Source organism: Gossypium hirsutum, chromosome A12 (assembly GCF_007990345.1).
Source record: "Gossypium hirsutum isolate 1008001.06 chromosome A12, Gossypium_hirsutum_v2.1, whole genome shotgun sequence".
Taxonomy (NCBI): Eukaryota; Viridiplantae; Streptophyta; class Magnoliopsida; order Malvales; family Malvaceae; genus Gossypium; species Gossypium hirsutum.
In genome coordinates, this window is record NC_053435.1 from 12,199,731 (window position 1) to 12,225,767 (window position 26,037).

At 31.0% G+C, this 26,037-nt stretch overlaps 1 protein-coding gene and 1 long non-coding RNA gene across 2 annotated transcripts; both read right to left on the minus strand.

Moving 5' to 3' along the window:
• Positions 1-18,092: 18,092 nt before the first annotated feature.
• LOC121211347 (uncharacterized) lies at positions 18,093-19,280 on the minus strand. The gene is made up of 3 exons (XR_005906665.1): positions 19,166-19,280; positions 18,960-19,026; positions 18,093-18,810 (listed from the first exon to the last, which is right to left on the minus strand). It is a non-coding gene; the product is annotated as an uncharacterized lncRNA (long non-coding RNA).
• Positions 19,281-21,794: 2,514 nt separating this feature from the next.
• LOC121211348 (probable non-specific lipid-transfer protein AKCS9) lies at positions 21,795-23,186 on the minus strand. The gene is made up of 2 exons (XM_041084090.1): positions 22,842-23,186; positions 21,795-21,928 (listed from the first exon to the last, which is right to left on the minus strand). The coding sequence occupies exons 1-2, from the start codon at positions 23,125-23,127 to the stop codon at positions 21,795-21,797; spliced, it is 420 nt and encodes a 139-aa protein (XP_040940024.1). The 5' UTR covers positions 23,128-23,186.
• Positions 23,187-26,037: the final 2,851 nt, after the last annotated feature.

Below are 26,037 nucleotides of genomic sequence, written 5' to 3' on the forward strand. Positions count from 1 at the left end.
TACATCCCGGTTCTGGAGCATGTTGTAGGAAGCTCTATGTACATAGTTACATTTTAGTACTGCATTCCATCCTCAGATCGATGGTAAGTCTGAGCGTGTAATCCAGATTCTAGAAGATATGCTTTGGTGTTATGTACTAGAGTTTGAAGGTAACTGGGAAAAGTACCTAACTTTAGTTGAATTTGCATATAATAATAGCTATTAGTCCATCATTAAAATGGCACCGTACGAGGCTCTGTATGGTTGTAAATGTAGAACTCCATTGTATTGGACTGAGCATAGTGAGAAAAAGATACATGGAGTTGATTTGATCCATGAGACTGAAAAAAAGGTACAAGTGATTCAGGATAGTTTGAAAGCAGCCTCTAATCGTCAAAAGTCTTATGCCGATCTTAAACGAAAAGAGATAGAATTTCAGGTCGGTGATAAGGTATTCTTGAAAATATTACCTTGGAAGAAAGTTCTCCGGTTTGACCGTAAAGGAAACTGAGTCCACGGTTTATCAGACCATATGAAATCATTGAAAGAATCAGACTTGTTGCGTATCGATTGACATTACCACCAGAAAGCAGTATCCAAACCTCTTTACTGGTAAGATTTTCGAGGACAAAAATTCTTTAAAGGGGGAGAGTTGTAACAGCCCAGAAAGAAAAATTATTTTAAAATTATTGCATGGTTTGCATTATGATAGGAATAATGTATGAAAATTTTGTTAGGAAAAATTTTACCGATTTCATGTTTAATTGATAAAAGGACCAAATTGCATAAAATGAAAAAGTTGAGTTCTAGTAGCTATAGGTAGCAAATAGCTATGGAATTCAAAAATTGAGGTCCTTATATGATAAATAGACCATTAAGAAGGGTTAGTAGATATTTATGATGATTCATCCATGGAAATTTAAGAAAAGAAAATGATTAAATTGGAAAGAAAAAAAATGATAGGATGATAAATAATAAAATAAAAGAAAGTATCATATTATTATCATCTTCCCAAAAATTTTCTATGGAAAGCCTAGCTAAGAGAAAGAACTTCAAGAAAGTTTAATTGGGTAAGTAATCATGTCCCATTTTTAGTAATTTTTACATTTCTGAGATCGTAATAACCTAATCTATCTATTTTGTGGATGAATTTGCAAAGTTATCAAAGTATTAAAATTTTTCCATGGATGAGTATGCCGAATTTTTTAAATTTATGGTAAAAATGAAAGGGAGTTAATAAATAAACAACTTTTGTAAAGGAAATTTCCATGAAATTGTGATTTAGGGACTAAATTGAAAAGATGTAAAATTCATGAAAAAATTCTAATTTTTATGAAATACATGGACTGTTATTGTTATATGTACAAATTGGTTAGGCTTGGATAAGAATTAAAATGTATGAATTTCATTTTCCGAGCCTAGAGACGAAATTAGAATTAATTAAAAGTATATGGGCAAAATGGTACTTTTGCCTAATATGTGAATTGGGTTGATTTGAATGTGAAATGTAATAAATGATTAAATTTTTTTATATAGATCCAGAAATACCAAAAAAAGACTTAGATCAAGGAAAAAGAGCTGTCGAATTAGTAGATTCTCGTATACGAACAAGTCTCGAGGTAAGTTCGTGTAACTTAATTGTGTAATTATATGTTTGAATTGAATGATATGTATGTGAACTATGAAATTGTTATGTATATGAAAATAATTATATGTCTAACATGTTCGATAAACGTTAAATTTCGTATGAATGAACGAAATTCGATGGATACAAGTTTCCCGAATTGGTTGTGGTCTTGTATATGTTGTGGACACACGAAAGCTCAAAAGAGCATTCTGTTATTAGCCTTCTCGAGCTTCTCGTTACATGGTTCTTGTGAGTATCTCGATCGGTATTGATCCTGCATGTGTTGTAGATATACCGTAGCTCTTTGTGAGCGTCCCGTTATATGGCTCTTCGTGAACTTCCTTATTAAAGGCTCTTTGTGAGCTTCCTAATTAACGGCTCTCCAGAGCTTCCTAATAATGACTCACTTGGACTTTCCGATATGTGGCTATTCGGAGCTTCCTGTTAATGGCTCTTCGGAGCTACCTGTTATTGACTTGCATGAGCTTCCTGATTATGGCTCTTATGAGCTTTCTATTATACAACCTGGACAAGCTTCCTATTACATGGCTCACATGAGCTTCCTGTCATATGCTCGAGAGAGTGCTCTTCCTGACTATTTGCCTTAAAGAGCACCCCTGGATATGAATTTATGGATCACTGTTTTGTACACCTTCTGTCTACTACCCAGGTATCTATCAATATTTCAATGATTCAACAGACAAAACTCCTTGTGTGATAAAAATATGAGATTTAAATTAATTATATCTTGAATTTCTCTGAAATACCTAGAAATTGTTGTACAATGAGCTCATCTCTGATTTCTTGATATTCATGTGAAATTTCATGACTAACTTGTTTGATGAGAACATGTGGTTAGGCATTTGGCCAAAATGTTTTGGATGCATGTTTGTATGCTTACTTTAAATGAACATGATTGATAAGTTAAATTCTTGTTATACGAACTTATTAAGCATTAAATGCTTACTCAATTTTTCTTTCCTCTATTTTATAGTACTCGGAAGCTCATGAAGGTCGAAACTTGGTCGAAGTCACATCACACTATCCTTTAGACTTTTCGGTATATAAAGCAAACTAAATGAGTCACATCACACTATCCCTTAGACTTTTCGGTATATAAAGCAAACTAACTTTTGGTATAATGGCATGTATAGGTTAAATTGGCCGATGATGGCATGTAAATTGTAACACCCCTCACCCTTATCCGATGCCGAGATAGGGTTCAAGGCATTACCGGGGTTTCACATTCACAAACATATTAAATCAGGTCACAGAGTTTCACTCAAATTTAAAACTTTTCAAACATGTACATCTCGTCCCTTAAACAGGCCTTCGAGGCCTAAAACATACCTAAGGGAAGTTCGAGACAAAACCGGGGACATTCGATAAACTTTGGGTACCTTGGAAAATTTCCTTTACTTTGAAGTGTCACACGCCTGTGTAGGTGGGGCCGTGTGATCACACACGCCCATGTGTCTTGGGACACGCCCATGCCCTCAGCCCGTGTGCAACCCTGACTTTAACCTTATCCCGTGTACAACACTGACTTAAACCTTTAGGTGCAGGGGATGCACGACCATACCACACACCCATGGGAGTGGCCTGTGTGTCACACATGGCCTAGACACACGCCCATGTGCCCAACCGTGTGGACCCTAATAGGCTATTTTCCAAGCCTTTGGTCACCCTTTTCAATACTTATACTTAATGATTGTCAAATGCAAAGCAAAACATGATTATATTCTTATAAATGTTCTTGGCAAAACTTATTGCATAGAAACCTCATATCGTTTGTTTCACACATGCCAGGTTATTTCCCATCTTGTATTTATGGGTTTCCATGTCACTTTAACACATTAAAGATTGGCTCGTTCTTGTGACTCATTGCCAATTGGAAACAAACCATCATATATGAATATAAACATGCATGGAAATTTTGTAGGTCATAGCCTACTTCAAAATAAGCCAATTCTTATGGCCATATACAAAAAAGAAGAAGATAGATACATCTTTACATGCCTTTATTTAGCAAATCAATTGACACATATAACAAAATACTCAAGAGTCCTATACATGCCATTGAACAAAATAGAAATGTCTTTATACCAAAGCTGGTTTAGTTGATAGTGTGCTGACTCTCCAACTGTCTTCCAGTCCTTACAAGTCCTCGAGCTCTGAAAAATAGGGGAAATGAGAGGGGTAAGCATTTACATGCTTAGTAAGCTCGAATAACCGGAAAGTAAACTTACCAAGTGATTAGCATACATCCATAATAGATAATGAAACCAACAAGTATGAAATGGTTCCCTATCACATGCACTCAATCAATGAGTTAGTCACATAACAAAGCACCATGTAATTTATCCTAGATGAACTCATCATCCATCGTTTCATTGATATACATCCTTCTCATGTTAATTCTATTGAGTTTCTAGGAAATCTCGATGGGATCTCCATTAACTGTCAATTCATAAGGATAATAATTTCAAGTGTGCACTCCCGTGAACCTCACATTTTATGGCGAGATTACCAGTCCAGGCTAAATCCCCCATTTACAAAACTCATAAGGTGATGTCAGGATTGCCAGTCCAAGCTAAATCCCCTTATAACAACAAACACCTTTATTGAGCTCAGATCTAAATTACCAGTCCAGGCTAAATTTAGACCTTAATTAGATTACCCGTCCGGGCTAAATCCATAATGCACATGTATTCTTCGGGAGGCTTGATCATCCAAAGGAACACCCGTTCGATTTGGATCCTTTTTATAATTGAGATCAACGGATTACCCGTCCGGGATAAATCCTTTCTGCAACACATGCAGGATCTCAATTCACTTGTAAATCATGGTTTATCTATCGAATTCCCTTTTTAAACCTCAAACGAGACATTTTTCAACATATCATTATCAAAGATGCATTTCATGAAATTTTTATGTTATCAATAAATGTAAACATCATTCATTCAAAAATCATATAATTAGGCATATTAAGAGTTTACTTTAAGTTATCTAAACTTACCTGGTATTCGTTTCGGTGTCGTGTTTCGGTTATTCCGAAACCTTTCGTTTTCCTCGATCGACCTCTGAAATTTGTTCCTCGGGGTCTATAACAATAGAATTAAATCATTAATACTCTACACTATACTTTTCAAGTCTAAATTCCACCCCATTCTAAATGACCGTTGTGCCCCTAACCTTTCACATTTTTACGATTTAGTCCCTAGGCTCGTATAATGAAACACATGAAATTTCTATCTTACCCAAGCCTAGCCGAACACTTTTTTCCTCTTATGGCAGCCCAAATTTTCCATTATTTTAAAATTTTTACCATACATTTAACAACTTTTGCAAAAAGCTCCCTTTAGGGGTTTTTCATGAAAATCACCTAGGAAAAGATGTTTAACACACATCCAACTTTCATATTCCTACATAAACCATAAAAATACAAGTAACTCATGCATGGTTAAATTTTTAAACATAAACCCTAACATGAAATATGGGTAGAAATGGAGAGAGCAAGCTACCTGGATCTCAAAAATGCAAAGAACATTAAAAAGGGGCTTAGGAGTACTTACTAATGAGCTTGCAAAGCTTGAAAACCCTAGTTATGGAGGGCTTGAGAATTTTAGCTGGTACAAGGGAGAAGATGACTGATTTTTGCTTCATTTTTCCCATTTTATTTCATTAAAATGCCAAATGACCAAAATGCCCTTAAGCCCTTTCTTTAAAATTTCATCCATGCAAGCCCATTTTTGTCCAAAAACTTAGAAATTGGAAAAATTTCTCTCCAAGGCCTTCTAATTTATAATCTAAAGCAATTCCATACAAATTGCTCCTAGAATCCAAGTTTTGCAATTTATTCAATTTAGTCCCTAATTTCCAATTGGACACCTTACTCAAAGAATTCCTTCTTGAAATTTTAACACATGCATATTCCCATACTCTAAACCTCATAATAATCATAAAATTTTTAATATTTGATGTCGAATTTGTGGTCCCAAAACCACTATTCTGACTAGGCCATATTTTGGGATGTTACATAAATGGTTGGTTGTAATTAGCCATTGGAATGGCTAGTGATGGCATGTTTGATGTATGTGTATGAGGTTATATCATGTTTAATACATACATATGCTTGGTATGATTAGATTGAATTTTGGTAAATTTATATGTTTATACAAATATGTAAGTTTGAATACATGAATACGTGTGATAATATATCATGCATAAGATTGGTTTTGGCTTGGTTTTAATGTCTTGAATTGGTTGGTGAATGTAATGTATTCAAATGTTTTTGTAGGTTGAAGTAAAATTTGGGTGAGAAAAGTTGCCTTGAAAATGGCCTATTTTCGTCCACACGGGCGTTTGTCTCATCCATGTGTGACACACGGCCATGCGCATGGGTGGTTTGGCCGTGGGTTCCCTGCATCCTAAAAATTTAGAAATAGAATGCCTAGATAACTTCACACAGGTAGAGACACAGTCGTGTGTCTCAACCGTGTGTGACACACGGCTTAACACACGAGCGTGTGTCTTGGCCGTGTGAATCTTGTACCTAATTTTTTAAAATTAAATTGTCCACATGGCCTAACACATGGGCGTGCGGCTAGCTGTGTGACCCAAGTCAGAGAGTTACACGAGTATAGACATGAGCTAGAACATGGCCGTTTGCCTCACATTGAATTCCCACACGGCCTACCCACACGAGCGTGTGTCCCTTGCACTTAAGAAAAATTTTGTAATTTCGCGAAAAATTCTCTGAGTTCCCGATTTAGTCCCGTCTTGTTTTTAATGGATAACTTAGGCCTCGAGGGTCCATTTAAGGGACAATATGATTGATTATGTTTGGTTTCAAATAAGAATAGTAAATGACATAAATTAACTGTAATTGTTCTGTAAACTTCAGTAATGCTCTATAACCCTATTTCGGTGACGATTATTCGTTAGGGGTGTTACAATTTTGGGGGAAAAGTAAAAAAGGTTTGAGGGTTTGAGGTAAAAATGTAAAATATTATAATTTGTTATTCGATTTATTCGAATTGAAAATTCAACTTGATTCAAACTTGAAATTCGAAAAAAAAATTCGAGTTGACTCAAATAACTCAATTTGTTTAACTTAAAATTCAAAAATTTCTTCAATTTTTTCGAGTCGAATCAAGTTTTGCTCACCCCTAGTTCAGCCCATTCACTTTTTTGATAAATTACCTCAGTTGGTAATCCAACTTTTAGGTCGTTTTCATTTTGGTCATAAAAATATTTTTACAATTTCATCACCTAGCTTTTAGGATGTTTCATTTTAGTCATCCAAGTGTTAGAAAATCATATGCCAATCATATGCATACTAATCTTACACTTTCATTTTGGTCACCCGACTTCTAGGTCACTTTCATTTTGGTCATTGAAAATATTTTTAAGTCTTAATTTGGGCAAAGAAAATAAAGAATGAAGTGAAAAAGTGAATAGAAAATAAAATAATGTATTAAAAAAATTTGTCATATTGTACTTGTTTACCCCATTGCGAAAAGTTCTAAATTTCCTTTTTATTTTCAATACTGAAAATTTAAATTTCAAAACATCAAAATAAATTAAATAAATTATGGATTTTTTTTCTTGATAATGTCAACTGATTTCTTACTATATCAAAAAAAGAAATGTAGAATTTTTGCAAGAGGATAAACAAGTACAATTTGACAAATTTTTATTGCATTATTTTAGTTTTTACCATTTTTTCACTTTAATCGTTTTTTTACCTAAACTAAGACCTAAAAAAATTTGGTGACCAAAATGAAACCAACGTAGAAGTTGGGTGATCAAAATGAAATTGTAAACATGATATGGATATGATTAGGCTTGTACAATCAACCGTTGTTAAAGATTTAACGCTTGAGTGATTAAATGAAAACGCCCTAAAAATTAGGTGACAAAATTATGAAAACAAATTTGAGAGTGACCAAAATAAAAATACTCTAAAAATTAGGTGACCAACTAAGTAGTTTACTTTTTCTTTTTTTTTTAGTTTAGTTGTTACATTGATTCAATACAAGGAAAAAAAAATATAATCATAAATTCTGCTCTCCTATCTAATTTTAACCCTTCACTTTTTATTTGATAAATTTAACTCTTGTGCTTTTATTTTGGATAATTTTTTTCTCAAAATAAAAGGAATATGATAATATGAGGTGATTTGGATCACACATTAATGTGAAATTATGTATGAAAATTATACATTTCATAGTCATATACCATATACCAATGTTTGAATCAACAAGATCATCTTGCTAATCATATGAAGTTGCCGAAATTGTCAAGATTCACGAGTAAACTCAAAATTATTATTATTATTTAAATTAACATTTCTAAAATTACTTTTATCATTTTTTTACCATTTTAGCCAAATATATCTTTCAACATAAAAAGGGATTAATATCAAAATTATACATGATCTATGATTTAATGTATAATTGTATACATGAACATTGATTTTATGCAATTTTATACATGAAATTTTGATTTAATCTACTTATTGATATAACATCATTTTATATTTATATATTACATGCATAAATAATTATATTTATTCAATATAAAAAAATTAAAGTATTTATTTCTTTAAATGTATATGATTAAATCAAAATTAATGTTTTAAGTATATATTTGAACCACAATTAGAGTTTCACGTGTATAATTATACCAAATTAAAATTCGTGTATACAATTGCACATTAAATCAAAATTTATGTATAATTTTAAATTTTATCCCACATAAAAATCACATATTTTAATAAAAAAAATATATGTTTAATCTCCTTTTATATAATTTGGAATATCGTCCTTTTTCACCCTTAAATCATAACAAATTGTTAACATCCACAATATATGTATTTAGTTTAAATATTGCTTCTCCCTTTTCTTTTATTTCATGTTGTATTGCTTCTAAAGAAGTAAACTAGCATTAAGCATGCGATTAATGATTGAGGGAGCCAAAAATAATTGTGTAATTTTTTTAAAAAAGTTTTCAATTGTGTATAACAAACTTGAAGATAGCAAATTATGTAACATTAAAGAATTTCAGTAAATATGACACTCGTAGTTGTAGGAATTATTATTTTGTTAAATAACTTAATTTAATGATTATATTTTATTTATTGATGTAATTATAAATATTAAGAATAGTTGCTTTAAGGAAAAAAATAGTCAAGATAAAAAATATTTAAAATGATTTAAAATATAAATTATTGTTCAATAACGTAGAAACGGTATACAGTAATATAGATTGGTATTGGTTGCAACAATCGAAACACTTATAGTTTAGTCAAATCCAAACAAACAAAAAAAAGTTGGTCCTACTTAAGGTCAAAATGGTATGCACTAGCTGTTGCTACCATTATCAATATGGTATCGACCACTATGTTATGTACTCAACCATTATCAATATGGTATCGACCACTATGTTACGTAGTAAACAATAAAAATAAATAAAATTTATGAGGATAATTTAGTAAAATGTGTCTTTAGGTAATTTTTTGTTCCATCAATCAAATAACAAAAATTGACATTCTAATCAAATGAATCAAACAAGACAATGTAATATATTAGATAATATAAAAGTAATCTAAATGGGAGGGTAATTCTATTACCAGAGGTAATCAAACATTTCCCAGTCCGCATTTCTCTAAAAGTTTGATTCATTTAACTAAAATATATGTTGAATATTAACAATAGAACTTAAATTTGTTATGGTCTAAGGGAAAAAACAAAAACAAAACTACTACTAACTATATAAAAGGAGATCAAATATATATAAATTGCTTTTTACTGAAACATATCATTTTGTTATGGGTTAAGAGAAAATTTGACTAAAATGATAAAAGAAAAGTATCAAATTGGTACAAAAATAATATTTTGGATGAAATTTTACAAATATCTAAAGAAAAGGTAATATTGATATTACCCTATATTAGTGGTTCTTAACACTATTAATAATATCTTATTTTCAATAATTTTATTTTTATTTTTATTTGAAGGAAAAGATCATTTCATTAAAAATAAAATCAGGATATGCTAAGAATTAAAGAAAGGGGTTAGGTAATATTCAGGAAACATTCACTCAATTTTATACTTAGTTCTAAAATTGTACTTGTTTCTATACACAAATTATCATGATAAACAAAGAAATAATATCAATTTAATCTCTAAAAATATGTTGCTATATCCCTAATTAATAGCTGTTAAGGCTATCAATAAAGTAAGGTTGTCAACACTCCCCATCAAGTTGGTGTATAAATGTCTCACATGCCCAACTTGAAAAGTAGATTATGATAAACCTTACAACTAAGCCCTTTGGTGAAGACATCGGTTAACTGTTTTTTTGACACTAGATGAAATAGGCTCAAAACACCATTGGTTACTTTTTCTTTGATAAAACAACGATCAATTTCAATGTGCTTGGTTCTATCGTGTTGCACTGGATTTTGAGTGATGTTGCTGGCCATCTAGTTGTCACAATAAAAGGATGATCCATTTTCGTCCAACAACCTTAGTTTTTCCAATATCTTTCGCAATCATAAAAGCTCACAAACACCTTGTGTAACACTCCTTGCTCGGTTCGGTCGCTGGACCCAAGCTATAGGATACTACAACAATTCAACTTGTACTTTTACTACAAACACACATGTTGACGTAGCTCATGTATTGACATAGTTCGCATGTCAATACAGCTCACAGATAGTTCGCATGTCAATACAGCTCATAGATTTACACAACATGCATATTATTACTTTATAGGCTAGCTCACACTTAGATACTTTATAGAGAGCTCGCACATAGACACCATACAAATTCATTTCACACATAACTTCTTTAATGAATTAGTTCACACACACTTGACAAAACCAGCTCACATATACATTACAGAGTCAGTTAGTACATGACTAGTTATAGAATCAGTTCACACATACATTACAGTGACAGTTTGTACATTGACATAAATCGCATATAAACATAGCTCACATATAGAGACAGCTCGCATATAAACGCAACTCGCATATAAACACACACACACACACACACACACACACATATATATGACATATAGCCATTCAAATTCTAAGCTACATTTATGATTTAGAGTACCATAGTTCGACATATCATAATATCATGTTTTTATACCACACCCAACAATCGTATTAAACTATCACCCAACAATCACATATTGAACAATTTTACATCATTCTCATAGCATTACCTTAACCATTCCACATTCAAAATTTGGCAATCGTACACACTTATATACATAAAATGTAAACCTCCAAAATCAAGTATCAAAATGAGCAATCAAAATGACACATATACAATACGAGTGAAAAAAAAAATTTCACAAGGTAACATATTGAGGAAACATTCACTCAATTTCATACATAATTCTAAAATATGTACATGTTTATATACATAAATATCATGATAAATATGGAAATAATATCAATTTAATCTCTAAAATTTGTTGCTATATCCCTGATTAGTAGCTGTTAAGGTTGCTATCAATGAATCAAGGTTGTCAATAGGATAAAAAGAGAAAACAAGTAGAGAACCTAAAGCCAAGCCAATAGGCTTACCTAATACACTAGACACTATCTCCCTTCATTATCACCCAAATCATGACGACAATCAGAAATTAAAATTTCTGCAATAGAATGAAGACAAATGACAAATTCAGAATAGTCAGCAACATTTTTATTGAACTTTGAGTATGTGATTAATTATGGAATGTAATATTAGCACCAGTACATTCAATGATCTAAACAACCCATAAATGGAATATAAATCTATACCTATATATTAAAGGAATGTCAAAAGAACCTTCCTCTTTAAGCAACATGGCACACCCACAAGCTTATTTCTTCTCTTTTTTTTTCCATTTTATGAAAAATGGTTAATTTTTAATTTTAGCCCTTCTAATATGGTTAAAATTAAGATTTAATCATTATACTTTAATTTCTAACATAATTTGACATTTATATTTTTATAATTTTATTAATTAGTTTAAATGGTTAATATTGTTAGCTTTTCAATTAAAATATTATGTGATTATAGATAATTTGATATACGGATTTCTAAATTCATAAAGTTGAGAGATTAAAATAAAGTTGACGGGCTAAATTCTAAATGTATGAAGTGTAGAGACTTAGAGTCATGTTTGTTTGAACTGATCGAATTGGCTGAGGTACCAGTCCGAAGAGAGTCATCAGATTGGTTGACATACGAACTGGTATGAGTTGGTAAAATTAGGCTAAAAACCCAATTGAATCATTTTTATTTTTAAAATATCTTTTTTTTTGTTTTTAATGATTCATTTAATCGAACTATACGAACTAATGGTCTAACCAGTTCGACCACCGGTTTGGTTCTAAAAACTTTGCGTAGAATATATTTAATCTTCAAATTTTTACTCTATAATTTGACATAAACAAATAATTAACCCAGCACAAAGTGTGAGTGAACCATTCTAATTTACATGAAGATAAGAAAACTAATTTACCCATAATCTATCACCTTACGTTTGAGTTTTCTTCGCACCTACAACCTTAACAAGGTAACATTTATGATCCATAACCTTCTAAAATATTTCACCATCCATCCACTATTTAATCACGAGTTAAAATTTTAATTACTCATGCATGCATAGCTTATAAATCAACTTGACATGCAAATGGCTTGATCCATCAATACATACATAAGAATGAGAAAAAAAATTGTTCAAAAATCAATACCACATGGATAAATTAAATATATATTTTTTAAAAATAAAAAATAAACCTCAATTATATTCTAGTGTCATAGGCAAAAAATCAAAAACTGTGACAAATGCACACAAAGCATCCAATAGAAGTCAAATGATTAAATGGGGTTAATTTGACCTACTTGAATTGACCCAATTTGTGGAACAAATGAAGAAGTCCATCTACTTGAAAATCCTCAGTGACCTAGTGGAACACTCCAGTAAAACTAGAGTTATCATGGTGAATATTTAAATCCCTTAAGACTCTCATATTGTAGATAGACATTAATCTCAGCCATTGATGTAACTCAATCTGCACCGTTGGATCTGGGGGAGATCAACTATAAATAGAGGCCTTCCCCTTCATTTGTATTCATTACATTCATAGTTGTCTAATATATTTTAGAGCATTACTCAAACACCTTGTGTGTATTGCTTTTGTGTGGGTTTTTTAGTTTTTTTGTTGCTCCTTACTTTGAGTTTTCTTCCGCTTTATTTCGGCACCTTAAAGAATTTCCTTTTGAGAATACTCATTTTTAAGTTGATTTAGGTGGATTTGAAGCAAATGAATCACCTAAAATTGCGCGGTTTGCGAAACTAAAGTTCTTGCCTTGTGATACTAGAGCTATCATTTTCCCACATTCAGTGGTATACCCCATGCAAGGAAGATCTTTGACCAATTCGTTTTGAAAATTTCATTTCCCTTTTAGCCATCATTTCCTTTGAATCTAAGGACCAACAATAAAAACTAACTCGAATTGAAATGTTTTAACGATTTATGGATTGTTGATATACTAAAAATCGAGGTTATTCATATGAATGGAGTTACATATAAGATTAGAAAAAGTTAAAAGAAACACATGTAATTTATATATATAATATTGGTGAATAAATCCCACACAAAAATGAAATAACCCCACAAAAATTTGACTTCAAAAAAAAAAAATTAAAAATGCACCACCAAATTTTTTGAAAATATTATTTTATAAAATAATTTATTTTATTTGAAAAAATGAATCTCTCTTCTATACTTAAAAAAAATCACTAATCCTTTTTATTTTCCTTCAGCACTTATCACATTTCTTGTAACAGCCTAATTTTCAGTGGTATCGGGAATAGAGATTTGAGATCACTAAATCTGACAGGTGAGTTGAAAATTTAATAAATTAATACCTATGAATCAAATGTGAATATAAAAACATTTTTTAATTAGTGAATTTGGTGATTTAAAAGAATTAATTAGGTAAATTGGGTCGAGAATGAGGTATCGAGACCTCGACTTCATAAATCGAGCCATAAATATTTTTAGAAATATTTATGGAGTGTTGGTGAGGTAGTAATAAAATTTAGTCAGAAAATTTTGACGTTTAGGTGGTTAATTAAATAAAAAGGACTAAATTGAAAAAGGTGTAAAAGTTGCTAAAAGGATTAAATAGCTCAATTGTCAAATGAGGACGGACCTAAAGTGAAAATAAGCCCAATAGAGATATTTTGGGCGGCAATAGCTGAGAAAAATCAAGAAATGGGTGAAATAAGGGCAAAATTGGAAAATTGCCAAAATGGGCTAAATAAAAATGGGACTAAATTGGAATATCTAGAATTCTCTTCATTTTTCTTCATATTCATCAGCTAAAAAGCAGCCATGGAGGAGGGTTCAAGCTTGTTTTCATACTCTAGCTTCATGTAAGTTTAATTCTTGCTTTCTCCTTGAAATTTTTATGTTTTTGGACTTTTACAATTGGGTCCAACTTACTATTTCATTAGTTTTTGATTCTATGTCTAATTTTTGAAGTTGTTATGGATGAGTGCTGGAAGTATATGATGATTTGGCATGGAATTAGAGCTTTAAATTGTTTATATTCTGATTTTATTGAAAGAATTGAATAGAAAGCGAATGTTTGAGACCTAATTGTAAAAGAGTTTGAAGTTAGAGTTTTATGTAGAAATTTTGAATTTCAATAGTTATGAAATAACTTATAATGTCTATAAAAAGTATTAATTGAGAAAATTATCTTAATTGAGGGGTTAATTGAGCAAGGACTGAATTGTATGAATTGTGAAATTTGGGGCAAAATGGAAATCAATATTTTGCAATAAAACTGTTTTGGGCAGCAGCAGTAGTGTAACTTTGAAAAATCATCAAAAATTGTAGAAATCAAATTATAGGATGAATAAAATATGAAATTAAAGCTTATTGAGTCTAGTTTCTTATAAAAGAAATTATGTAAGCAATGAAATTGTAAATCATGAAATAAAATAACTTTTGTGAGACAAGGTTAGAATGATTTCGGGTTCCCCTGTTCTGAATTTGGAAAATGATCAAAAATTGGATAAAAATAATTATGGGCTTAAATTTATATTTTTAGATACTGAATGAGTCTTTTTTCAAGAGAAACAAAGAAGGACATCATTCGAATCCTTTACGAGAAGATAATTAATTTTTAGTGAAGAAGGGTCGGAACTGTCAGATAGCAGAACAAGGGAGACTTCAATGAATAAACTGTATTAATTGGCCCAACCAAAAATTATGAAATTTTTACGGTAAGAATACATATGAGTCTAGTTTCTAGGAAAATTTATGGATATTAATTTTGAGTTCTATAGCTCAAGATAAAAATAATTTAGTGACTATGACGCAGATGGAAAACTTGAATATTCACATAAGTAGATAGTGAAAATTATGGATAATGTTACCTACAAGTGTGTTGTTTATACTAAGGATGTGGATGGAGAGGAGGAGGAGGAAATATATATATATATGAATGAATTGTGTATAAATTGATCACATGCCCGATTATAATTGATAAATGTTGAATTAGAAATGATATAATGTTTTATTTGGAATATTTATTATGAAATTATGATTATCGTTATAATACAAAAATCGTACTTGTGAGTTTGTATAACTAAATTTTAGTGGCCATTTGTTAATTTTATGAATTTCATGATGTGTTATTTCATATGAATTGATGATAACTTCGTGAATATTGTGTGAACCACACGATCTGACCACACAGCCTGTGACCCCTTGCAGTGTTGAAAAATTTTAAATATTTTCGAAAAATTTTCTAAGTTCTCGGTTTAAGTCCCAATATCTATATGCTGGGCCACGATGGCTCACATAAGGGACACTATGATTAAATTTGATTGATTTCAGGTATGAATGTTATGTGAAGCGAAATTTTTTTTAAATGATCTGTAAATTTTGGTAGTACTCCGAATCCCTATTCCGGCGATGGATACGGGTTAAGGGTGTTACATTTCTCTTATTCTCTCACACACACTCTCTAGAATTTTTACAATATAGGTGATCAATCTTTCAATACTTTCAAGTGAGTCTCCCTAATTGGGTAACAACTCTTTTTTTTTCTTTTCAAGCTTTATTGATTAATCTCTAGAAAATTAGGATTATGACTAACTGTTAGAAAATTAGGAATATGGTTTTTCTTATGATTGAATAGGTTTTTTTAATCCAGATTTAGTTATTTATTTATTAAATAAGTTTGGGATATTCATTTTCTATGATATTCCTAACATATTGATTGTGTAATAATTTTTTTAGGTTGATTAATACAAATCGTTGAAAATATTATGATTGATTGTATTTATAGTATTGAATTTCTTGAACATTGATTATAATTTTAACATTTTCATTCAAAAATGTTTGTTGCTAGTGTGATTATTGTAAATCTTACATTTGAAATTTGACATATTGCATTCTCATGATATTTAAGTGATTTTTTTGTGAAAGAAAATTACTAGTCGTATGTTGGCCTAATGAAAACCTTCAAAGATTTATTTGTTCTAAATGTTTAATAAGATTGAAAAAATATTTTAAAAGAAAGTTTAATGGTAAAGTAAAGTGTTTTCTAAAGGAAAGGTTTAGATTTATTTATTCTAAATGTTGGCTTGCTTTGATTTCGATGGTTGCTACAACAAATGTGCAACGACGTGGAAACAGGAGACGTCGTATCGTCTATACAAGTTTAACATTGTCATGACGAGCGAAGGGAAAGTCGTAACGTCAGGTGAGAATGTCACGATGTTGAGGTAGATGACATCACAATGAGACTCTATTTGGCTCAAAGTATCTAAATTGTACCTATCTTAACTTCATACATACCATTTACTAATGCCTTTTAGCATTAAAAATCATCATATCTTAACATCATTTAATTTATAAACTTAGACAAAAATTACACTAGTACTAATATTCAACAATTCAATCACTAACAAATGATGATATATCTTGATGTTTTAGCAAAAAAATACATTTCTACATGACTTAATTAGATAAATAACTAAGCACTTATATACATGCATACTAGTTTTGTAACACCCTAAACTCGACCTAGACGATATGGCCAAATTTGGAAGGTTACATCAGTACATAGAAATTTTGCTTTTTCAAAGCATGTTTTGTTATGAAATTGAAACCAAAGTTTATATAAGTTCGTCATGTTTCCTCAATAGGAAAATTTGTAACATGAATGTGAAGATATTAATTATTAACTTTAAAAACCCAGCCTCATACAATCATAATGCTTAAATCACTTGCTTTGTAAAACTTATAATTCTAACTAAAACTTTGCAGCAAAAATTCTAAAGCTAATATTCGTAAATCATGATTTCATCAAGTGGAAACGTTTTATTCAGCCGATTGAGCATATTGTTAAACTTACGTTATTAACTTTCGTAAGATCCTAATTCGTATTTTTGTGGAGAAAATTTATTGGTTTGTATACTTTTGAAAACCCAACATTGATTGTTGATTAACACAAATCATGTAGAAAAAAATTTAACTAAGTAAAAGAAACCCAAAGGAAAAATTAAATCCGAGAAATTAAACCAAAAGCCAAAAGTCCAGAAAATCCATTTATAAACCATAGCAAACCATTTTATGAGAGAATCAACCCGAGCTCCCGCACGTCATTCGATTTTAAACTTACTGGTTACCAAAAAAATCAGAAATAAAACAAAGGGGTGAGCTATAAAACTTAGTGTATAACCAAACTCAAATAACTAACACATATATCACAATATACATATCAGAGTATCATAGAGGATTTCATCACGAACAATTGGGCAGAACTAAGAATGCATGATTATGCCAATGCGGTATTTTTCATAAAAACATAATGCATATTTTTCAGAAAATTTTCTACAACTCCACTACACACCAAAATAGAGTTCCTTAGAACTTGTCTAACCAAATCACACCAACATATAATTGTGGACATTGCAGTTAAACTGCCAAATCAAATATATGTGGTTAAGCCACTATACTGCAGCAAAGCTATTACAACATATATGAGTGATTGAGCCACCATAACTGCAGCCAAGTTGACAAACAAAAATGTGGGTAAAACTCCAGAAAGTGCAGATCATTAAACTACCATAACTTCCTCCTTACCATATTATCCCAACCCCATGTGTTAGAGTTGTGACCCAAATTCTTATTAAAATAAAATATGGTACAAGCTACACACGAAGAATCTGTATAGAAGTTTACTTCCTCTGTTTGATATTGATTTGAATCAAGTGTTTCAACCTTACTGCATTACTTCTATTAGATGTTGATTAGAATAAGGTTTTCTAAACCTATAAATAGTCACAGTCTATACTCCTTGTAATTATTCAAATTCGACATAGTAAATTTTTTTCTCCTTTACCCGTGGTTTTTTCCCAAAAGGGTTTCCACGTAACATCTGTGTGTTCTATTTTTTTCTTTCTTTCTTTGCGATACATTACCATTATCGACATTCCATTTTAACACCATGCAATGTGACATGGCATGCATATACAAAATCAAAATGATAAGCATGTTGAACATGCATCCATATTCTTAACAAAATCCAGTAATCATGGTTTTTCATGCTTTGCATATAGATATATCATATTATGAATCACTTAAATCAGAAAAGTCACAATGTCACATGCATGGTCAAATATCAAATTCAGAGATTTACAATTTAACATATTCAGACATCGTAAACTCACGCACAATATTTCAACATGGCTACATGCCATCAGATTTGTTAGAACACAATTCATACATATATATTTTATGGAATGCATATTTTAGAAAATGGACCCTACGGAAGGTCTAATTGCACATTGCACAACATAAACAACCCTAAGGTAAAATTTTAGAAAATGGGCCCATATGACCATGTAGCCCATACGCCCATGTGGCCTACATAGCCTCGCACATGCCCGTGTGACCCACACGGCCCAAATAGCCTAGATCGTATGGCCACATGACCTATCATATGGCCATGTGTCGCACACGGCCTAGCACACGGTCTGACACACAGCCGCGTGGCATCGACAACCCCAATTTTGCCATTCAGCCGTTCGCTGATTTCTCGAGTTTTTGTTACACACCATATCAAGTTCTGTCGCAGATCTAAAATCGAGTATTCCAATACCTAAAAACATCATGCACTGAGCAAATTTAGCCGATGATAGTGAATCGATTAAGTGGATATGGTTTTCGATTTTCCTAAATTACTAATCAAACAAAATATGATAAACTCAATTAGGCACAACAACCCCAATTTAGCATTAAAACACTTACTGAAGGATGAAATTAGCAACCTTACAATCTTAATTCACCAAAGGGTTAATCACCTCGCGATTTCCACCTAAAACAAAACTCGCACAATTAAAGATATGAAACACCGCTACACATAAATCCCACACCGCTACACATAAATCCCCCACTTTACAAAAAAAAGTAATAGAAATCCTCGAAAGTTAAAAAAATAAATAAATGATACTTACGCAAAAATTGAGTTGCAATCTCTTTAATCGAACACCTACCTCTGAAATTGAACGACAAAAGGGTCAATAAACAAGAAAGCAACGAAAATTAGGAGATGAAAGATGAAGAAAGAAGAAAGTTTAAGAATTTCTCTTTCTTTACTAGAAATTGGGAGAAACGTGAAATATGTGAATAATAGGGAAACAATTTTGGGGAAATATTCTTAATTTTTTTAAAAATAATAATAAAATAAAAAAATCTAAACTAACCAGACCCACTAACCTAATCCCCATCTAACAGATTTTCTAGAGTTCGATTAAAACTCAAATTCCACAAGATGGACAACACACAAGAAAAATTAACAAAAATATTCCCACTTGCACAGGCAAGGATTCAAACACAAGACCAAAGGATAAATTGAAGCGTTACCATTGAACCAATAGGCTCATTCTTATCAAAATTTGAGCGAGAATTAAATTTAAGTCAGATACTAAAAATAAGAATTAGGGCTAAAATAATAAAAAAATTCAAGAAACATGATTCAAAGCCAAAAACTCTTACATACAAACATAACACTTACCCACAGAACCAGATTAATTAACTTAACAAAAATTTTCACAATCGTAACTCAAAGTCATAACGTAACCACTCTTGATTCCAACAATCCAATTTCTTCTAACCCAATTTTTGGGATGTGACAAGTTTATTTAGCAAGCAATGAGTTTCCAAAGAAGCCTTATAAGATCATATCTAGCCATAATATACCAAATTGACCTACATTTAACAAACAAAAACATGATCAAACCTTCCAACAACTTAATAACCAATACTCTTCAACTTAACAAAGTTACACAAGTAAACTAACTCTTATTATCATGCATTATAATGCATAACTCAAGCATTGAAAATTTATCACAAAGAAATTAATAGGTTCGTTACTAATCAAGCATACGACAACAAATGAAATAGCATTAAATCAAAAGACTTAATCTAGGTACATGCCATTAACTAACTATATGAACAAAGAGTGCAAAATCAGAATGAGTTAAGCTATTTAATTTGGGATACTTGTCGAATCTTCAATCTATTAGAGAACCTAATTAGAATTTGTTCATGGAAACAATCAAATTCGTACGCAAAGTAATGTATAATTAGTGGTGCTATCATAATTTAAAATCAAAACAAGTTAAAGTTAAATTAAAAGCATAATTGAAATATAACAATTTATATAGTAACAAAATTTACATAATTCACATTCTTCACATAATAATCACATTATTTATTTACCAAAACACCCTCAATGTATTCGCAAGACGTACTTGAATATAAGAATTTTCGACGCACCTTTAGGGTTTTAGTGTCTCATTTAACATAACATAGGTCAATTTTAATTTCAGTACTTTAAACATAATCAATGATTATTTATAATTCACATTCATTTATATTTTCTTAACCCTCATTAACTAACTTGGATTTGAGAAAAGATACATGGATCAACCCACCAACACACTAGTATACACACTGAAGTGCTAATCGGACAAAAATACACTAATCCCACCAACCATACCAGAATACACATGTACCTTAAGGTATTTGAGCTGGTGATATGTTCTTGACTCGAAAGGCATTAGAGAATTGTCACTTAATGATACATGCTCAGTGTTAGATCTCCCACCTACAAAAGGAACCTAATGGCATGCCAACTATACTTATAACTCTATTTAATACTGTTAATAGGACATTATCCATTATCAACTATCACTCAAACATATAATGATCAAGATATCATAGCATTATTATATTGTAATACAATATTCACACATGTACATATACATATTTCAAACGTAACCCAATCGACTCAAATTGATCAAATTTATTCATTCCTCGAATCATTCTCTAGGCCAATATTATTTGATTATAATTAATTACCTATTTAAGCATAAATTTAAATGAAAGTATGTAAGCATAAACTGGATTAGCTATTCGTGGATGGCTTTTTCTTTTCCTTTATCTTTGGACGTCCCAGTGTCGTCTTTAGCTATGTTCGATAATTGATTATGGAAATTCATTAGTACACAATTGAAAAAGGCACACATAACAATTCAAGCATGAATGTATGTTTTAAAATTAGGTCTCTTGTTAACCCTAACGTCTGACATGCTCGTATCTTTAGGTTTTCCTAATTGAATCTAAATTCAACTTTGTATATATACTACAAGAACCTTAACTACCAATCTATAACATAAACTTTCAATAATTTTTATTCTATTCAATTTCGTCCCTAATGTTTCCTTACTAGCATAGTTCTCACATGCACCAAATTTAACAACTAAAATTTCATAGTTTCAATTTAATTTCACAATGTTCCGTACATTGGTAACTTAAATTACCTCATATAATATTAACATTTAAACAATGGGTTAATTAGAACTAGTTTCCTACTAGAGAAATCTATGAAATTTAAGAAGAAAAATACATGTTTGCCTTGTTAATTTGTTGGCTGATTATAAAGGGTGAAGCTTTGCCTATTTCTTCTCCTTAAATTCGGTTTATGGAGAAGAAGATGATGAAGACATGTTTTCTCTCTTTCCCACTTAACATCCATATATATAATAATTAACTCACTAATTAATCGTTAGATTGAGTTAATTAAACCATGACCCTAAGGCCATTAATCCATTTCTTAATCTTTAGTGGAAATAGATGGTGATGATACTTCTTGAGCCCGAGGAAGAAGACAGTGATGAGAGTAGGGGGATATGGATGAGTTTCTTCATGATGACCTGGATGAAGGTTGATCATTTCTTTCTTATTGTCTGTCCATTTGAGTTTTTCGTTTCTTTTCGTATTATTATTTCATTTTATAGTTTAATTTTGGTTATTTTATTTTGTAGGGTCTACATGTTTTGGCTAAACATCGGCTTTTGCGCATTCAAGTATATCGAGGATGATGTTCAAATTCAATACATGTTAAAGGAGCAATTCTAGACCTTAACAGTAAGGTAAAACTCTTGAAAACTTTGGGGTTTTATTATTTATCGATTATTTTCAAATAATTAAAAAAAAAAGGAATTGAGAGTATTAGAAAGAAAAAGGCATCAGCCCCCAACAATTCCAGGATTGTCTTCTTTTTTTCCTTCAAGTTCAACAGTAGTATCGGCTCAAATTCAGTTATTGTGTACTAGCGATAATGTGAACGCTAGACTCAGCACTCCAGACTTTTCTCCCCAACACTTGACATTGACTCATCAATTGGGTCAGGAAGAAATGATAAATTTCAATGGAAATAAAGCAGGTGAATATTTTAAGTAGCTTATTTTTTTGGACATATAATAAGTTAACCCAAATTAAAATTAAATTAGTGTTGGCTTTTTTAAGCTTCTATGAATTGCATTAAAAGAAAAAACACTGTCCATGAACTCACGACAAATTTAATTGTTCAAGTGTTGCTTATCAAATCAAAGAAGGAAAATAATGAAAAAAGAACACAAGTTGATTAGCCATATTTTCACGATAACCGTAAGCCATACTAATTTATCTTTTTTATAATTTCTTCCAACATAAAAAAGTAAAATATTATATTAATTTTATCTAATATCTTATCGTTATTCTTTTATTCAGAACAGTACTTGACAGCAAAAACAACACTTATTTGCTGCCACTAGATAGTAGATACACCATTAAGCAGCATTTAACACTTAGGATATGGGACTCCACAAGTCGAAGCAACCCTTTTAGCGTTAGGATTGTCGACATAGTGTTTAAGAGCTGGGTTCTTCATGTATCCACAGAGGCATGGCTGTTGTTCCTTCAGCCTGCTGCAACAAGTGGTTGACGGAGGCGAGGACGACGTGAGCGCCGACTTGCAGGGGAGAAGCTTCATGGGACTACATGTCTCCGCCTCCGCCGTGCGAGTTTCACTTGAAAATAGCACCACCTCCAGTGCCACCACACACAATGCAACAAAGGAAACTCTCATCATCTTTTTTTTCTCCTACACAAGCTGCTAATACAAAGAAAGCAAAGAAGTTAAATTGTACTGGGTGCATTTTGGGGTATGATTTGAGGCACAATTTATAGAAGTTGGGATTGGTAACTCCTCAGATGTTACAGTTTGCACCATGATTTACGGATGTTAAACTCTCTAAGTAATTTTGATTATTCTATTATACTCATATTTGAAATTTAATGTTTAGATTTTTTATATAATACATATGCCATTATTCCTTTTACAGTTTCATCCTAATTTTGTTTGGATCGGAGGTGTTATTTAGGTAAAGATTTTTCAATAATATCGTTTATAGGATTCGAATTTGGTACAAATATCTAAGGCATAAGTCTACTTCCACTTCTTCCTACCACTCATTGATTAATGTTTATATTTTAATTTGATATTTTTATTACAATGACATTAGTCGATTCAAATTGTTAACATTCTTAGTTATTTTAATTGAAATGATGTTGTTAATTTTTTTAAAAACTCATTTTTAGTACACAAAAAAAAGGTATTTTAGCATGATTAATTTAGAATAGATATCTGTAAGAAAAAATTTGGACTTTAGTATTTTAATTAGAATAATTAAAGTTGTTAACTATCTAAATTAACAAATTATATTATAAAAATATAAAAACTAAATCATATCAAATTAAAATATAAAAATTAAATATTATAGTAAAAAATCATAACCATAATGTGACTTAAAACGATGTATGTTAATACCATATTTTATCATTTGATTTAAAAAAAATAGTATATTTTAAAAAAATATATCTGTATTTAAATTGATTGGAGTAGTTTTATGTTTAGCCCAAACGAAGTAAGGATAGAATGTTTAGAAAAAAAATTAGGTCAATGGGAATTTGGTAAAATGGTGGCACCTGTCTTATTCTTGTAAAAGTAACCAGCAACGTTGCCAAGGAATCGAAGTTACTGGTTGTCGTCACTCGTCATAGTTAAGAAAACAATAGGTTTGACCAATAAATATTGTCCCACACTTGGATCTCTAGTGTGGAAATCCAGATTTATGATTAAAGGCAACAAAATAATTTCGAGTTTCGTTTAATTAAAAAATAAAAATTCAGAGTTGGAGAACACCCGTATCAAATAATCTTAATCCATAAAAAATCCTGTTTCAAATTATTTAATTTAAAATATTTAGTAAAAATTAAATACCCATTTAATATGGATTCAAATAGTCATATTTTTGTTTTAACTTTCAATATAATATTAAAACAATTAAAATTTTTAAGCAAAAAATTATTCAAACATGGGATTGACATCACCATAAATTTACGGAGATTCAAACGTAATATTAAAAGTAAAAATAACTGAATTTTAGTTTTAGTAGTTTTTTAAGGTTAAAGTTTTTCATTTGTTTTTGTAATATGTGTGAGTTGTGATGGTCTTGTAATTTAATTTGATATAGTTAAGTATCTATATCTTATGAATTTTAATTTTTTTTTTAAACTTAAATCATGATGAATTAGAAACTATCAAATCCATTAAGTTAAAAAACTCAATGTGTCAACATATTATTATATATATAATATCATGTCAACTAGTTATTTTCATATATTACTCACAAAAATGTCAGTTATGGGTTTAAAATTTGGCATTTGTGTCAAGACTAAAATTTTGAAATTCCAAATTTATAGGGATTAATAATGATTTAACTTGGAGAATATTAACTAAATCTAAAATTTAGGCATAGTACAAGACTAATGGCAAAATTTAACTAAACAAATTTAAATGCTACAGCTTGGTCAAGACTAGAATTTCAAATTTTGAAAAGTACAAGAACTAAAATTGACTAATTCAAAAACTAAAAAGAATAAAATCAACATTTCCTTTAAAGTAAAGTTCCCATAGGATGAAATGTCATAAATCAAGATAAAAGATCATCTAACACAAGCCAATGGATGATACTCAGATAATCCAAACAAAAAGAATGTCCACATTCTCATCAAGGGGCAACACCATTGACCGGACTATGAGCATAATAAAAAGAAACAAAAATCAAACCACTCATACAAAGTACGAGTTTCCTCAATGATTTAACCATAAATAGACAAGTCCAAACTACTACTCTTAAGTTTGTGAATCACTAAAAAATCTGACTCAGCAATAATGCCGCTAAACTCCAAATCCCTAGTCATTATAAGGATGTTGACAACAGTTAAAGCCTCAATTGAAAGACCATTAAATGAACCATCAAGTTGTCTAGCACACCTCGTGCGTATCATTCTTTCTAACTCACGAACAATTGATCCATAAGTCGTCGTTCACTTCCTATCCAACCGTGACACGTCAACATTGATCTTCTAGTGTTCACCACTCAAGGCCTCCCACCTTTCAATACTCAGTCCCCTAGCAAGGAAGGGTGTGCATAAGAAGTTATGCACCCTGAAGTTCCTATTGAGAGTGTGAGCATGAACCAGAGAATCATGTAGGGTCATAGTCTTTCCTTGAATGATCTCCAAGTTCCTTGCTTCCTAATCTTTCACAATACCACTAAAAGGCTTGTGAAAGCCTCATTGAGCTTCCTTATAGCAAACTGTAGTCAACAAATCAACTTACAAAAAAGAAGCACTCAATAATTTATTGTCAATACCAATCAAAATCAACACCTCCTTGGATAAAGGACAATGACATTTCATGTATAATATACATTCTCAGATCACTATATCTCTTACACTAAACATTATTAGACAAAGCGAAAGGGGCACACTTCACAGTTGTTGGAAGAATCTCATGGCCCATTCTGGAACTAAATAACTTGGTCTCAATTAGAGCCTTCAAATTCCAAATTTCCTTCCAATAAGCCCTATGCGGCCCATGCCCCCCAATGAATTAAAAATGAGTCAATTATAACCAAACCTAGTTGAATAAACC